Source organism: Mesoplodon mirus, assembly GCF_964341445.2.
Source record: "Mesoplodon mirus genome assembly, chromosome: 18".
Taxonomy (NCBI): Eukaryota; Metazoa; Chordata; class Mammalia; order Artiodactyla; family Ziphiidae; genus Mesoplodon; species Mesoplodon mirus.
Window position 1 is genome coordinate 63113776 of NC_138994.1, and position 16046 is coordinate 63129821.

General features: G+C 38.0%; 1 protein-coding gene across 1 annotated transcript in view; it reads left to right on the forward strand.

The window, feature by feature from the left end:
• HSF5 (heat shock transcription factor 5) overlaps positions 1-12621 on the forward strand; it is a gene marked incomplete at both ends in the record, with an annotated part of 49965 nt that extends 37344 nt beyond the window's left edge. The window contains one exon of the mRNA XM_082604593.1: positions 12551-12621. Coding sequence (XP_082460719.1) covers positions 12551-12621 — 71 coding nt within the window. The remainder of the gene's footprint in view (positions 1-12550) is intronic.
• Positions 12622-16046: the final 3425 nt, after the last annotated feature.

Sequence of the window (16046 nt, forward strand, 5' to 3'; positions counted from 1 at the left end):
GTATTACCTGTGGCACTCAACGTTTATACACTGTTATCTTACTAATATACTTTTAAAAAAAGATCCTTGGAAAAAAGCAACCTTAAAAAAAATTGTGGTAAAATACACATAACATCAAGTTTACCATCTTAACCATTTTAAGTGTATAGTTCAGTGGCATTAAGTACATTCACATTGTCCGGCTACCATCACCACCATCCATCTCCAGAACTCTTTTCATCTTGCAAAACTGAAACTCTATACCCACTAAACAATTCCTATTCGTCTCCTCCCCCCAGACCCTGGAAAACCTATTTTACTTTCTGTCTCAATGAACAATCTTTAATTAGCCAACAAAAGATAAGTTTTGAACATCTGGGGAGTCAAATTCAACCCATAGGTTGCTTTCAATGAGTGCTTATTAACAACTACTCTGGGGTTGGTACAGTGCTAGGTACACTAGGGATACAAAAGTAGTGTCCTGTGCAGTTCTATTCTGCTGGAACTAAGAATTTGCATATGTCTTACTAAAGATAACCATCCTATGTCTCATTACTATGCTCTGACATTGAAAACTGAGATATATTTGGTTATGAGTTTTATTTTTATGGCCATTTTCTGCTTTCCCCTTCTTTTTGTCCCATTGTTTCAAACTGATAGGAAAGTATACATTTTTAGGGGAAATTCACATCACAGAAAATTAACCACTTTAAAGTGAAAAGTTCCACGGGACTTAGGACAGTCACAGTGTTCATGCAGACCCTGTCTAGTTCCAGAATATTTGCATCACTCCCAAAGAAAACCCCATATTCATTAAGCAGTTGCTCTTCGTTCGTCCTCCCCCAAGCCCTTGGCCACCACCAGTCGGTGCTCCGTCTCTATGGATTTACCTATGCTGGATATTTTGTATAAATGAAGTCATACAATGTGTGACCTTTTTGTGTCTAGTTTATTTCACTTGGCATGATGTTTTCAAAGTTCATCCACAAGATAACAAGTATATCAGAACTTCATTCCTTCTTATGGCTACATAGTATTATGTTGTATGTCTATATGACAATTTTTGATCCACTCATCTGCTGATGGGCATGTGGGCTGTTTCTGCATTTTGGCTATTGTGAATAGTGCTGCTGTAAACATTGTACATGTATTTGAGTATCTGATATCAGTTCTTTCGGGGATATACCTAGAAGTGGAATTGCTGGATCATTTGGTAATCCTATGTTTAACTATTGAGGAACTGCCAAGCTATCTTCCATAATGGCTGAACCGTTCTACATTCCCGCCAGCAATGTACAAGAGTCCCCATTGCTCCACATCCTCCCCAGCACTGGTTATTTTCCTCTTTTTATTATCACTATAGTCATATGCTAAGTAGGTGTGAAGTGGTATCTATCTTCTGGTGGGTTTAATTGCGTTTCCCTCATGACTAATGATGTTAAGCATCTTTTCATGTGCTTGTTGGACATCTGTAGATCTTCTTTGGAGAAAGGATAATTTTTTGGACAACTGTATAATAATATCCGATTTGATGAAATATTCTCCTATTTTGGTTGAATTTCTCTTGGTTAAAGCCGTGGTGTGTGCTCTTAGAGCAGGAGTTGGTAAACTGTGGACTGTGGGCCAAATCTAACCCACTGGTTGTTTTTATATGGCCTGCAAGCTAAGCACGGAGCTAAGCTAAGTAAATTTTTTTACATTTTCAATGGTTGAAGGGGGGGATCAAAAGAAGAATATTTCATGACACATGAAAATGATGCACGTTTCAGTGTCCATAAATAAAGTTGAATTGGGACACACAACCGTACCACACATTTACATATTATCTGTGGTTTCATACTGCATCAGCAGAGTTGAGTGGTTGCAATAGAGGCCACGTGGCCCATAAAGCCTAAAGTATTTGCCATCTGGCTCCTTACAGAAAAAGTTCGCCTACTTTGTGTCTTACTTCATTCTGCTGCTATGACAAAAATACCATAGACTAGGTGGCTTATAAATAACAGAATTTTTTCTCACAGTTCTGGAGGCTGGGAAATACAGGATCAAGGTGCCAACAGATTCAACGTCTGGTGAGAGCCAGTTTCCTGGCTCACAGACGGCCGTCTTCTTGCTGTGTCCTCACATGGCAGGAGGGAGAGAGGAGCTCTCTGGGGTCTCTATTATGAGGACACTGATTTCATCCTCAAGAGCTCCACCCTCAGGACCTAATCACCTCCCCAGAGTCCCACTGTCTAACACCACCACATTGGGGGTTAGGTTTTAATACATGAATTTTGAGGAGATATAAATATGCAGTCTGTTACACCCTGTATTAGAAAGTCCTCATTCTTAGCTTCTAAGTTTTCACAGTCCTGATCATTGATGGCCAGAGAAGCCATTAAGAGTCAGGAGGGGTCCCTGGTTTGTTCCCGGGTTTCAGCACAAAAGAAAAAAAAAAAAGAGTCAGTAGATACTTGCGGGAGGACTCAAAATGAACTAGTATTCAGTTTAGTCCTTGTAGATGACTAAATATTTTTTATTTTGATGTATACTAAATCCAAGTTTAAAGTATTAAAGGTAGGAACTAAATGTAAAATTTCTAAAGTATCCCTTAAATTTCAACTGTCGCTATCATTAGGAGTACCTCCCCTCAGTAAAGTTCCAACTCTCACATTATTTATGGTAAAAATAAGAGAATTTCTTGAAATCACCTCTAAAGACTCCTTTGGCCCCAAATTCTGAAGTACTATGATTCCACCATTAACTGTTGGAATGTCATTATGTTGCTCAGTATCCCATTGAACAGGGATTTCCTGTATCCCAGAACTTATCAGTGCCCTTCTGTAACTGAATTATTTTGAAAATTTGTCTTCCCTAGGGCATCTTCTTACACTTTAAGCTTTCTCTGAATTTTTTTCAAGTAGGAGACTTCAAGTTGGTTAGGTATCCAGATTGTACTGATTTCAATAGATGTGCGTTTTGTTAGAAGGAGGTTGTTAATCACAGTCATTGCCATGCTGTGTGTAGGCCTTTTGAACACGTGTTGACTTAAGAAAATACCTTTTGGATAAAAAAACATCAAGAGGTGCAGAAAATTAGACTCAATAATGCTCCTCCAATTTCTACAATGATATTACCCTAAACCAAGATAGGGTAATATCAGCCAGATATTAATCACCCTAATAACACCCGGATATCAGTCTTATTGTGCAAGCTACACTCTCTTATGTTCTAATGGGTTACTTTATAGTTAAGGGAAACTGAATGTTTAAGAGCAAAGTTCAGTCCATTCCTGAAGAAAGGACTTCTCATTTTGTAGCTATTGGATTATGGATGAGATTTCATTAAGGTAATAGCCTCCAAATCCTAGAGAGTGCTCGTAGTAGGAGTTAACATTCCCAGGGAATTTCCTGGCCATCCAGTGCTTAGGTCTCCGTGCTCTCATTGCCAAGGGCCTGGGTTCGATCCCTGGACAGGGAACTAAAATCTCACAAGCTGCGTGGTGCGGCCAAAAAAAAAAAAAAAAAAAATCCCAAATGAGTAGATGCAATGCTCCTGTCCCTGGAGGCTTTTCAGCTCTCAAATCAACTCAGCCACTGTGATTCTCAAACACTTATCTTCTCTGAGGAATATACAAGTTTCTCTTCTTTTTTTTTTTCTCTCTCTCTATGTATTTTATTTTATTTTTTTATTGGGGTGTAGTTGTTTTACAATGTTGTGTTAGTTTCTACTGTACAGCAAAGTGGAGTTCCCTGTGCTATACAGCAGGTTCTTATTAGCTATCTATTTTATACATATTAGTGTATATATGTCAATCCCAATCTCCCAATTCTTCCCCACCCCCCGACTTTCCCCCCTTGGTGTCCATACGTTTGTTATCTACATCTGTGTCTCTGTTTCTGACTAGCAAACCGGTTCATCTGTACCATTTTTCTAGACTCCACATATATGCGTTAATATACAATATTTGTTTTTCTCTTTCTGACTTACTTCACTCTGTATGACATCTCTAGATCCATCCACGTCTCTACAAATGACCCAGTTTCGTTCCTTTTTATGGCTGAGTAATATTCCATTGTGTATATGTACCACCTCTGCTTTATCCATTCATCTGTCATTGGACATTTAGGTTGCTTCCATGACCTGGCTATTGTAAATAGTGCTGCAGTGAACATTGGGGTGCATGTGTCTTTTTGAATTATGGTTTTCTCTGGGTATATGCCCAGTAGTGGGATTGCTGGGTCATGTGGTAGTTCTATTTTTAGTTTTTTAAGGAACCACCACACTGTTCTCCACAGTGGCTGTATCAGTTTACATTGCCACCAACCGTGCAAGAGGGTTCCCTTTTCTCCACACCCTCTCCAGCATTTGTTGTTTGTGGATTTTCTGATGATGCCCATTCTAACTGCTGTGAGGTGATACCTCACTGTAGTTTTGATTTGCATTTCTCTAATAATTAGTGATGTTGAGCAGCTTTTCATGTGCTTCTTGGCCATCTGTATGTCTTCTTTGGAGAAATGTCTATTTAGGTCTTCTGCCCATTTTCTGATCAGGTTGTTTGTTTTTTTGATATTGAGCTGCATGAGCTGTTTATATATTCTGGCGATTAATCCTTTGTCCGTTGCTTCATTTGCAAATATTTTCTCCCATTCTGAGACTTGTCTTTCTGTTTTGTTTATAGTTTCCTTTGCTGTGCAAAAGTTTTTAAGTTTCATTAGGTCCCATTTGTTTACTTTTTTTATTTCCATTACTCTAGGAGGTGGATCAAAAAAAGATCTTGCTGTGATTTATGTCAGAGAGTGTTCTTCCTATGTTTTTCTCTAAGAGTTTTATAGTGTCCGGTCTTACCTCTAGGTCTTTAATCCATTTTGAGTCTGTTTTTGTGTATGGTGTTAGGGAATGTTCTAATTTCATTCTTTTTTTTTTTTTTTTGCAGTACGCGGGCCTCTCACTGTTGTGGCCTCTGCTGTTGCGGAGCACAGGCTCCGGACGCGCAGGCTCCGCGGCCATGGCTCACGGGCCCAGCCGCTCCACGGCATGTGGGATCTTCCCAGACCGGGGCACGAACCCGTGTCCCCTGCATCGGCAGGCGGACTCTCAACCACTGCGCCACCAGGGAAGCCCTAATTTCATTCTTTTACATGTAGCCATCCAGTTTTCCCAGCACCAGTTATTGAAGAGACTGTCCTTTCTCCATTTTTTATCCTTGACTCCTTTGTCATAGATTAGTTGACGATAGGTGTGTGGGTTTATCTCTGGGCTTTCCATCCTGTTCCATTGATCTATATTTTTGTTTTAGTGCCAGTACCATATTGTCTTGATTACTGTAGCTTTGTAGTGTAGTCTGAAGTCAGGGAGTCTGATTGCTTCAGCTCCGTGTTTTTCCCTCAAGGTTGCTTTGGTTATTTGGGGTCTTTTGTGTCTCCATACAAATTGTGAAATTTTTTGTTCTAGTTCTGTGAAAAATGCCAGTGGTAGTTTGATAGGGATTGCATTGAATCTGTAGATTGCTTTGGGTAGTATAGTCATTTTCACAATATTGATTCTTCCAATCCAAGAACATGGTATATCTCTCCATCCGTTTGTGTCATCTTTGATTTCTTTTATCAGTGTCTTACTGTTTTCTGAGTACAGGTCTTTTGTCTCCTTAGGTAGGTTTATTCCTAGGTATTTTATTCTTTGTGTTGCAATGGTGAATGGTATTGTTTCCTTAGTTTCTTTTCCTGATCTTTCATTGTTAGTGTATAGGAATGCAAGAGATTTCTGTGCATTAATTTTGTATCTTGCAACTTTACCAAATTCATTGATAAGCTCTAGTAGTTTTCTGGTAGCATCTTTAGGATTTTCTATGTATAGTGTCATGTCATCTGCAAACAGTGACAGTTTTACTTCTTCTTTTCCAATTTGTATTCCTTTTATTTCTTTTTCTTCTCTGATTGCCGTGACTAAACTTCCAAAACTATGTTGAATAATAGTGGCAAGAGTGGACATCCTTGTCTTGTTCCTGATCTTAGAGGAAATGCTTTCAGTTTTTCATCATTGAGAATGATGTTTGCTGTGGGTTTCTCGTTTATGGCCTCTATTATGTTGAGGGAGGTTCCCTCTATGCCTACTTTCTGGAGAGTTGTTATCATAAATGGGTGTTGAATTTTGTCAAAAGCTCTTTCTGCATCTATTGAGATGATCATATGGTTTTTATCCTTCAATTTGCTAATACGGTGTATCACATTGATTGATTTGCATATATTGTAGAATCCTTACATCCCATTTGATCATGGTGTATGATCTTATTAATGTGTTGTTGGATTCTGTTTGCTAGTATTTTGTGGAGGATTTTGCATCTATATTCATCAGTGATATTGGTCTGTAATTTTCTTTTTTCGTAGTATCTTTGCCTGGTTTTGGTATCAGCGTGATGGTGGCCTCATAGAATGAGTTTGGGAGTGTTCTTTCCTCTGCAATGTTTTGGAAGAGTTTGAGGAGGATGGTTGTTAGCTCTTCTCTAAATGTTTGGAAGAATTCACCTGTGAAGCCGTCTGGTCCTGGACTATTGTTTGTTGGAAGATTTTTAATCAGAGTCTCAATTTCGGTGCTTGCAATTGGTCTGTTAACATTTTCTATTTCTTCCTGGGTCAGTCTTGGAAGGTTTACCTTTCTAAGAATTTGTCCATTTCTTCTTTATTGGCATAGAGTTGCTTGTCTCTTAGGATACTTTGTATTTCTGTGGTGTCTGTTGTAACTTCTCCTTTTTCATTTCTAATTTTATTGATTTGAGTCCTCTCCCTCTTTTTCTTGATGCGTCTGGCTAATGGTTTATCAATTTTGTTTATCTTCTCAAAGAACTAGCTTTTAGTTTTATGGATCTTTGCTATTGTTTTCTTTGTTTCTATTTCATTTATTTCTGCTCTGATCTTTATGATTTCTTTCCTTCTACTAACTTCGGGTTTTATTTGTTCTTTCTGTAGTTCCTTTAGGTGTAAGGTTAGATTGTTTGAGATTTTTCTTGTTTCTTGAGGTAGGATTGTATTGCTATAAACTTCCCTCTTAGAACTGCTTTTGCTGCATCCCATAGGTTTTGGATCATCGTGTTTTCATTGTCATTTGTCTCTAGGTATTTTTTGATTTCCTCTTTGATTTCTTCAGTGATCTCTTGGTTATTTAGTAGTGTATTGTTTAGCCTCCATGTGTTTGTGTTTTTTACGTTTTTTTCCTGTAATTTATTTCTAATCTCATAGCATTGTGGTCAGAAAAGATGCTTGATACAATTTCAGTTTTCTTAAATTTGCTGAGGCTTGATTTGTGACCCAAGATGTGATCTCTCCTGGAGAATGTTCCATGTGCACTTGAGAAGAAAGTGTACTCTGCTGTTTTTGGATGGAATGTCCTATAAATAGCAATTAAATCTATCTGGTCTATTGTGTCATTTAAAGCTAGTGTTTCCTTATTAATTTTCTGTCTGGATAATCTGTCCATTGTTGTAAGTGAGGTGTTAAAGTCCCTCGCTATTATTGTGTTACTGTCGATTTCCTCTTTTATAGCTGTTAGCATTTGCCTTATGTATTGAGGTGCTCCTATGTTGGGTGCATATATATTTATAATTGTTATATCTTCTTCTTGGATTGATCCCTTGATCACTATGTAGTGTCCTTCCTTGTCTCTTAAAACATTATTTATTTTAAAGTCTGTTTTATCTGATATGAGTATTGCTACTCCAGCTTTCTTTTGATTTCCATTTGCATGGAATATCTTTTTCCATCCCCTCACTTTCAGTCTGTATGCATCCCTAGGTCTGAAGTGGGTCTCTTGTAGACAGCATATATCTGGGTCTTGTTTTTGTATCCATTCAGCAAACCTGTGTCTTTTGGTTGGAGCATTTAATCCATTCACGTTTAAGGTAATTCTTGATGTGTATGTTCCCATTACCATTTTCTTAATTGTTATGGGTTTGTTTTTGTAGGTTCTTTTCTTCTCTTGTGTTTCTCACTTAGAGAATTTCCTTTAGCATTTGTTGTAGAGCTGGTTTGGTGGTGCTGAATTCTCTTAGCTTTTGCTTGTTTGTAAAGCTTTTGATTTCTCCGTTGAATCTGAATGACATCCTTGCTGGGTAGAGTATTCTTGGTTGTAGGTTCTTCCCTTTCATCACTTTAAATGTATCATGCCACTCCCTTCTGGCTTGCAGAGTTTCTGCTGAGAAATCAACTGTTAACCTTGTGGAGATTCCTTTGTATGTTATTTGTCATTTTCCCCTTGTTGCTTTTAATAATTTTTCTTTGTCTTTAATTTTTGTCTGTTTGATTACTGTGTGTCTCGGTGTGTTTCTCCTTGGGTTTATCCTGCCTGGGACTGTCTGCACTTCCTGGACTTGGGAGGCTATTTCCTTTCCCATGTTAGGGAAGTTTTCAACTATAATCTCTTCAAATACTTTCTCTCTCTCTTCTCCTTCTGGGACCCCTATAATGTGAATGTTGGTGCGTTTAATGTTGTCCCTGAGGCCTCTTAGGCTGTCTTCATTTCTTTTCATTCCTTTTTCTTTATTCTGTTCTGCAGCAGTGATTTCCACCATTCTGTCTTCCAGGTCACTTATCCATTCTTCTGCATCAGTTATTCTGCTATTGATTCCTTCTAGTGTATTTTTCATTTCAATTATTGTATAGTTCATCTCTGTTTGTTTGTTATTTAATTCTTCTAGGTCTTTGTTAAACATTTCTTGCATCTTCTCGATCTTTGCTTCCATTCTTTTTCCGAGGTCCTGGATCATCGTCACTATCGTTATTCTGAATTCTTTTTCTGGAAGGTTGCCTATCTCCACTTCATTTAGGTGTTTTTCTGGGGTTTTCTCTTGTTCCTTCATCTGGTACATAGCCCTCTGCTTTTTCATTTTGTCTGTCTTTCTGTGGTTGTGGCTTTCATTCCGCAGGCCGCAGGATTGTAGTTCTTCTTGCTTCTGCTGTCTGCCCTCTGGTGGATCATGGTTCTCTTCTGAATGAAGTCCTATAAACCTCTAGTAACATCAGGCTAGTCTCTGTCTTTTTGCATTTTTATTGGTTTCTATACTTTAATTCCTTGATTGGCAGCTTTGTTAATGAAGGAAGCTCACTTTAATAAAATTATCGTGTTTAGATGCTTGTTATTAGAAGCTGTGTGCCAAATGCTTTTTTAAAAAACATTTATTTATTTGGCTGCACTGGTTCTTAGTTGTGGCACACAGGATCTTTGTTGCAGCCTGTGGGATCCAGCTCCCTGACCAGGGATTGAACCCGGGCCCCCTGCATTGGGAGCGCAGAGTCTTAACCACTGGACCACCAGGAAAGTACCAACAAATGCTGTTTTAAAGCCCAATCATTAAGTCTAAGAGGGTTTGTTGCTCATACATAACTCACTACGTAACTCATTCTGAGACTATTACAGAGCCATACAGACTATTGTTTCTTTAAACATGCCTATTTGTGATGTGCTGTTGTCCATTATTTGAACCTATCAGTACAATAAAGTCTCAGTTAAATAAATGACATTTGTTCACTGAGAAAAAGAGGATTTGTTGTTGTTGTTCTTCAGTCTGCCTCCCCATAAGAGATCTGTAGTTGCTTTATAGTCTTTACCTTTGTCATTATCAAGAATTCCTACTCTGCTTTCAAAGTAGGGTTGCAGTTGGGTCTATTCATATTCCAAATTCTTATTTTAGTATTTTCTATCACCATACGGCCTCTCCTTCTTATTCTGATATGGAGTTGAAGTGTTGAGAGAAGGATCATAATTAGGTATTACTCATTCTGTATCCTTTGGTCAGCTTTTAAAAATCCTGATGCCTAGGTTGTACTCTATACCAATTAAATCAGACTGTATGGGGGTAGACGCCCGTGATCTCAGTGTTTTTTTAAAGCTCCCCAGGTGATTCCAATGTGCAGCAAGATGTAGAAACCATTGGCTTTGCTTACTAGTCATATAGTGTAGAGGTTCTTTCAGTCACCTCTTCACTCCTCAGGATTCGTTAGATGACCTTCTAATAAGGCATTTTAGTTACTTGAAAAAAGGATGTTATATAAATTAAGATATGACTGTAATCATTGTCACTGTTCGTTAGACTGTAAAGAAGCCATTTTTGTGGTACAATGTACATAACATAAAATTTACCTTTTTTACCGTTTTTAAGTATTCAATTCGGTGGCATTAAGCACATTCACATTATGGACTGCCACCACCACCTTCCATCTCCAGAACGTTTCTCATCTTCCCAAACTGAAACTCCACATCCATTCCGTCCTTCCCTGCAGCCCCTGGCAACCATCATTCTACTTTCTGTCTCTATGCATTTGACAACCCTAGCTACCTCATATGAGTAGAATCATACAGTATTTATCCTTTTGTGACTAACTTATTTCAATTAGCGTGATACCTTCAAGGCGCACTCATGTTGTAGCATTTGTCAGAATTTCCTTCCTTTTTAACGCTAAATAATATTCCCTTGTATGTAGCTACCACATTTTGTTTTTCCATTCATCCATCGATGGACACTTGGATTGCTTTCACTTTTTGGCTATTGTAAATAATGCTGCCATGATCGTGGATGTACAAGAAGCCAGTTTTAAGTGATAAACTGATGTCTGTTCTCCCTCTACAAGATGCTTATCTGGATAGATGGCTTGTTCTTTTTTTTTTTTTAATTTTTTGGCCTCACAGCATGGCATGCAGGATCTTAGTTCCCCAACCAGGGACTGACCCCTTTCCCCTACATTGGAAGCTTGGAGCCCTAACCACTGGACTGCCAGGGAATTCTGAAATTGCTTGTTCTTTATGGATAGGTTGTAGTGTTGTTCACCAGATGAGCTAGTACCTTCTCCTAGTGATGGGTCTTCCTTTCACAGAATATGGAAAAAAATTAGATACTGTTCCAAATGCCCTCTAGATTTACTCATAGATGGTGGTAGAATTATTCTATTGTATCAGCTGTCTTGCCCAGGCTGTTGATCAATCCTACAGAGGTTGTGTTCTACAAATATAGTAACAAAAGTCTCTATGTCTAGTAGGAAATAAAGGACTCATTCTGTATAATTTAGTTTAACTCCAAAATGCTACTAGGACAAAATTGTAAGCCTAAAAATCAACCTGAAAAAGGCTCCCTGGTCATGTTGCTCTAGAAATTGTAAACTAATTAGACTGAATCTGGAAGCCACATTAGGATTCCTTCATTTCTGACTATGTTATTCAGATAGGCCATTTAACTCTATTTCTTTTTTTTTTAACATCTTTATTGGAGTATAATTGCTTTACAATGGTGTGTTAGTTTCTGCTTTATAACAAAGTGAATCAGGTATACATATACCTATATCCCCATGTCTCCTCCCCTCCCACCCTCCCTATCCCACCCCTCTAGGTGGTCACAAAGCACCGAGCTGATCTCCTTGTGCTATGCGGCTGCTTCCCACTAGCTATCTATTTTACATTCGGTAGTGTATATATGTCAGTGCCACTCTCTCACTTTGTCCCAGCTTACCCTTCCCCATCCCCGTGTCCTCATGTCCATTCTCTACATCTGGGTCTTTATTCCTGTCCTGCCCCTAGGTTCTTCAGAACCATTTTTTTGTTTGTTTTGTTTTTAGATTCCATATATATGTGTTAGCATACGGTATTTGTTTTTCTCTTTCTGACTTACTTCACTCTGTATGACAGACTCTAGGTCCATCCACCTCATTACAAATAACTCAGTTTCGTTTCTTTTTATGGCTGAGTAATATTCCATTGTATATATGTGCCACATCTTCTTTATCCATTCATCTGTCGATGGACACTTAGGTTGCTAAAAACAGTGGTTAGATGCCATGAAGTAGGTGGCAGTGCCTTAACCGTATGTGTGTTGTCAGGCCTGAAGGCCTTCTCCATCCTTGTCAAGGGGAGTGCTAACCTTCTCTCTCCTTTCATACAACACTTAACTCTATTTCTGTACATGGTCTTAGCTTTTTATGTTAAAGAACCTAGTGCCTGAACTGAGAGCTCACTTTTTTACTTCTTTCCAGTCTTAATGACCACTCTTTGTTTCTTGACCTCCTTGAAGGGTATACTTTATTTTTAACAGACAATTCAGGTAGACATTTTTATAAGAGAATCAGCTGTGTTAGTCAATAAGTGGAAATTTTTTGGAGGCAATCAACTTTGGAAAGGTAGTGATTACTTATTTTAACATTGTATTTCTGAAGGCATTACTTTTTCATATTCCCAAAACCCACCCATCTATTTTTATAGCATCGAAGAAATGAACTTTCACTTGTGTGTGTTTATTTCACTTTGATCTTTTTGACACTTTTCCTTAATTTTTCACTTATAATAAAAGTCAGTTGAAAAGAGGCTTATCCACATTACTAAAAGGAGAGAAACTTTAAACTTTGTTAGTCTCCTTGGGTTAACAACTGGGCTGCATCTGTGTGCTTTAGAGGTACGGGAATGCCCCCCAAATTAAGAATCTGATGAGGTAATGTGATTTTAGAGCCCATTCTACAGGTGAAACATAGCAACTTGTTCTTCTTGTCTAAAGACTTGTCTATCGAACTCTCCAGTTCGAGAAGCTAAGAGTGAGTAAACAAATCTTTTTTCTTTCTAGATCTTCATCTGCTGGTGGATGTGGCCTGCAAGCAGGAGCACTGTCCACAGGAGGAAGAATTAAAAGAGTGAGAATGGATGACGAATGTGACATTGTGCACTGGCTGTAGCTGGAGGCAGACTAGCCTTGCACATGACACACTGTTGGTTGGGGCTCTTTCAATTCTTTAAGGAAAAAAAGTATTTTTGTTTTGTTAATTGAGAATTTTGTTAATTGAGAATTGGGAATTTGGTATTTACTACAGCTGTTCAGTTCAGGTTGTTTACCTTGACAAACTACCAAACATCTAGCAGCCTTTTTTTTTTTTTTTTTTTTTTTGCTGCCCAGATCCCTTTCAAATGAAAGTTCCTGTTCTTCTGTTACAGTCAGAAAGCATCTAAAAACAGCTGCATCTATGGTACTGGAGAATAATCTGTGTGGATGTGCTGATTTGTCATCTTGCCACACTCAAAAGTAGTCAGCACAACTCCAGTGGGGAGTTCAGTCTATCTGTTTCAAGTCGCAGTGTGATCCTTTTAGAGAAAATTGTGTGAGAAACAAAGGCATGTGAGGTAACCAAGATCACAGGTCTAAATGGGTCAGGAATTCCAGGGAGAAACTCTGGGAAAGAGTTAATTTTCTAAGTGATTAATCAGGAAATGCTCTTACTTCCTAACCCAGCATTCTGTTTCAAAAGCAAGGCGTCCGGACTTGGACCATCCATCACACTTAACAGCCCCTGATTCTTTTATATTTACGGAAGCGTTCTTCTCTTTTCATATCTTTCTTTAATTTTCATGATACATTATCATAAATGGTAAGGAGGTTTTGTTAATATATCACTTATTTAATATATCTTCTAAAGAAGAGTGTTTAGCTTGTTGAATATAATTGCATTTATAGACTGGTAGATTTTAAAGTTTTAAAGCTTTATATTTTTATTAATATTGAGGGTTAGAAGGATAAAGAATGCGTATATAATACTTTTATTTTGAGACGGGAATGTACAATGTGTGAACAAAACCATTAAGAGATTTAACACAGTGTTTTCTTATTTTAGATTTTTACATTCAGTAAGTATAAATTCTCATCTATAAAAGATACTGTGTGCAAATTTTGGGAGAAGCTGATTAGTAGTCACCTAACAGAAGCTATACCTCTGATAGTTTTAATAGTTTACGCATGGTTTAAGCTTCTGAGAGAAGTTTGGATAGTGGGATAGGCTATAACATTTTTATCTTATCTCCTCTTTAGGATCCTAAATTCAAATAGTAGGATTATGGGACATGTTTTTAGAAGAGGTATCTTGGATGTCCACTTTCTGTGGTTGATTCCTCACTTGATAATCCAATGACATCAGAAAATTTCTGATTTAGTCTTTTAAATCGACTAGAACTTTCTTATTGGATTCTGCCTCAGTTTTCCTAATAAGCACTGCAGAAACAAAAGGAATATGAAACTAGTGAAACAGGAAAGGCCCTTAGTGATATGACATAAGTACTATTCAAGCCATGGTGGATGTAGCAATTCATTTCTTAAATTGCATTGTGCCTTCCCAGTGATGTACTTCCCCAGAAGTATTACAGAGAGAGTAGTTTTTTGGAAAAGGATGAACTCTATGTTGGTCTGCAGTGACTCAGTTTAGATATGAAAATAGGTTCTGAAAAGTGACCTGTTTGGTCCATCTGATTAGACTAGACGATGTCCATGTGATGAACATTTATTCATCTTTATTAGCAAGGTTTAAAAGAGGAACAGATTATCAAGACTCCTACATCTTTTGGTCAGACTGTGTATTTTGGCAGAGTATGTGAAGAGGAGACCCAGTTTCTATATGAAGGAACTTTGTCTTTTTTCTGTCAGGTTGAAAAGCTGATATACTATGTAGGTGATATTCATTCCTTCCCTTAAATATGCCTTTCTTGGCTTTGTATATATTGAAAGAGATAATATCTTTTGAGGAACATGTGTCAAGCAGGAATTGGATTCGGTTTCAATTGTTTTAAGGCATAATTAATGAAGTACCTTTATCAGCTTTCCAAACTTTTTTTAATATATGAATACAACAGACCAAGGAGCTGGATCTACTGCTATACTCACATGCCTGCTACCTATCAGCTAAAGCTATCATTACTGTCTTGGACAAAGTGGCAAAAGATAAAATAAAATCTGTGTGTGAATTAGTCAGTAGGGTCTGACACATGCTAACAAGGTTCCTGATTAGTGCCTCAGTATTTCAGCACCTTAAGCATGATAAATTTCAGTCAGTCACAACAATAAAGTGTTTCAACTAGACTTGTTCTCTTGCTTGTTTTTACTGTTTGGTGATCAATAGAAACCTCAGTCATTATAACTATTAATCATAATAGTAAAGTTCAGAAGGAAATGTGCTCTGTTTTACAAAGAATCTGACTTTAAAAAAATTCCTGAGTTTTTTTCATTTACACTTGAATAGAGATTGAATCCTTAAAATGCCATTAGGATAAGGACAATTCTTGGACATGTTTATAGAAACCTAGTTTTTTGGAAAAGGATCAAGGTCTTCAGTAACTTTAGTCAATGCAGATGTGAAAGTAGATCCTGAAGTGTGATCTGTCTCATGTAAAGTTAGGTAGTAGGTGTCAGTGAGATGGGCGATTCATTACCATAGTGATGGCGTCTTTATGACATCTCTATGGTAGTTGTGGTCTGTCAGTCCCTGAGGGATAACGCCAAAACTTTGAAGCCAGAGAATAATTTCTCTTGCTTACTAATTCTGGTGACTTTGCTTGTCAATACTGTTTAAATAAACACAATATATCAGTGAACTAAGCTATTTAGAGCTGTTTGGTTTGATCCTGAGTAGCTCAGGGTACCCAGACTGATGATACCTATTATCGTCATGCTCGGATCTCAGAGTTTCCTCAAGAGAGGGCAACCACATCTATATTCTTTTCCTTTCAACTAAGTATCTGTATTAAGTCTCAGGTTTGTGTGTCTTAATTCCTTTGCAAGTTTCAAGCAGTAATAGGTGAGGCAAAGTCAATTAGTAGGTTACTTTTTGTTTAACATTAAAGACTTTTTATATATATCAGATATAAAATAATGTATATTTTACACATTTTATGCTATACTTTTACATGGCATACATAAAATAAAAATGTAAAACCAGGGACTTCCCTGGTGGTCCAGTGGTTAAGAATCCGTCTTGCTGGGACTTCCCTGGTGGTCCAGTGGTAAAGAATCCGCCTTGTAATGCAGGGGACATGGGTTCGATCCCTGGTCAGGGAACTAAGATCTCACATGCCGCGGGGCAACTAAGCCCGTGTGCCACACTACTGAGCTCATGCACCTCAACTAGAGCCTGCCTGTCGCAAACTACAGAGCCCACACACTCTGGAACCTGAGCGCCACAACTACAGAGCCCATGTACCCTGGAGCCTGTGTACCACAACTAGAGAGAAGCCTGTGTGCCACAACTAGAGAGAAGCCTGTGCACCACAATGAAGATCCCACATGCCTCAACAAAGATCCCGCA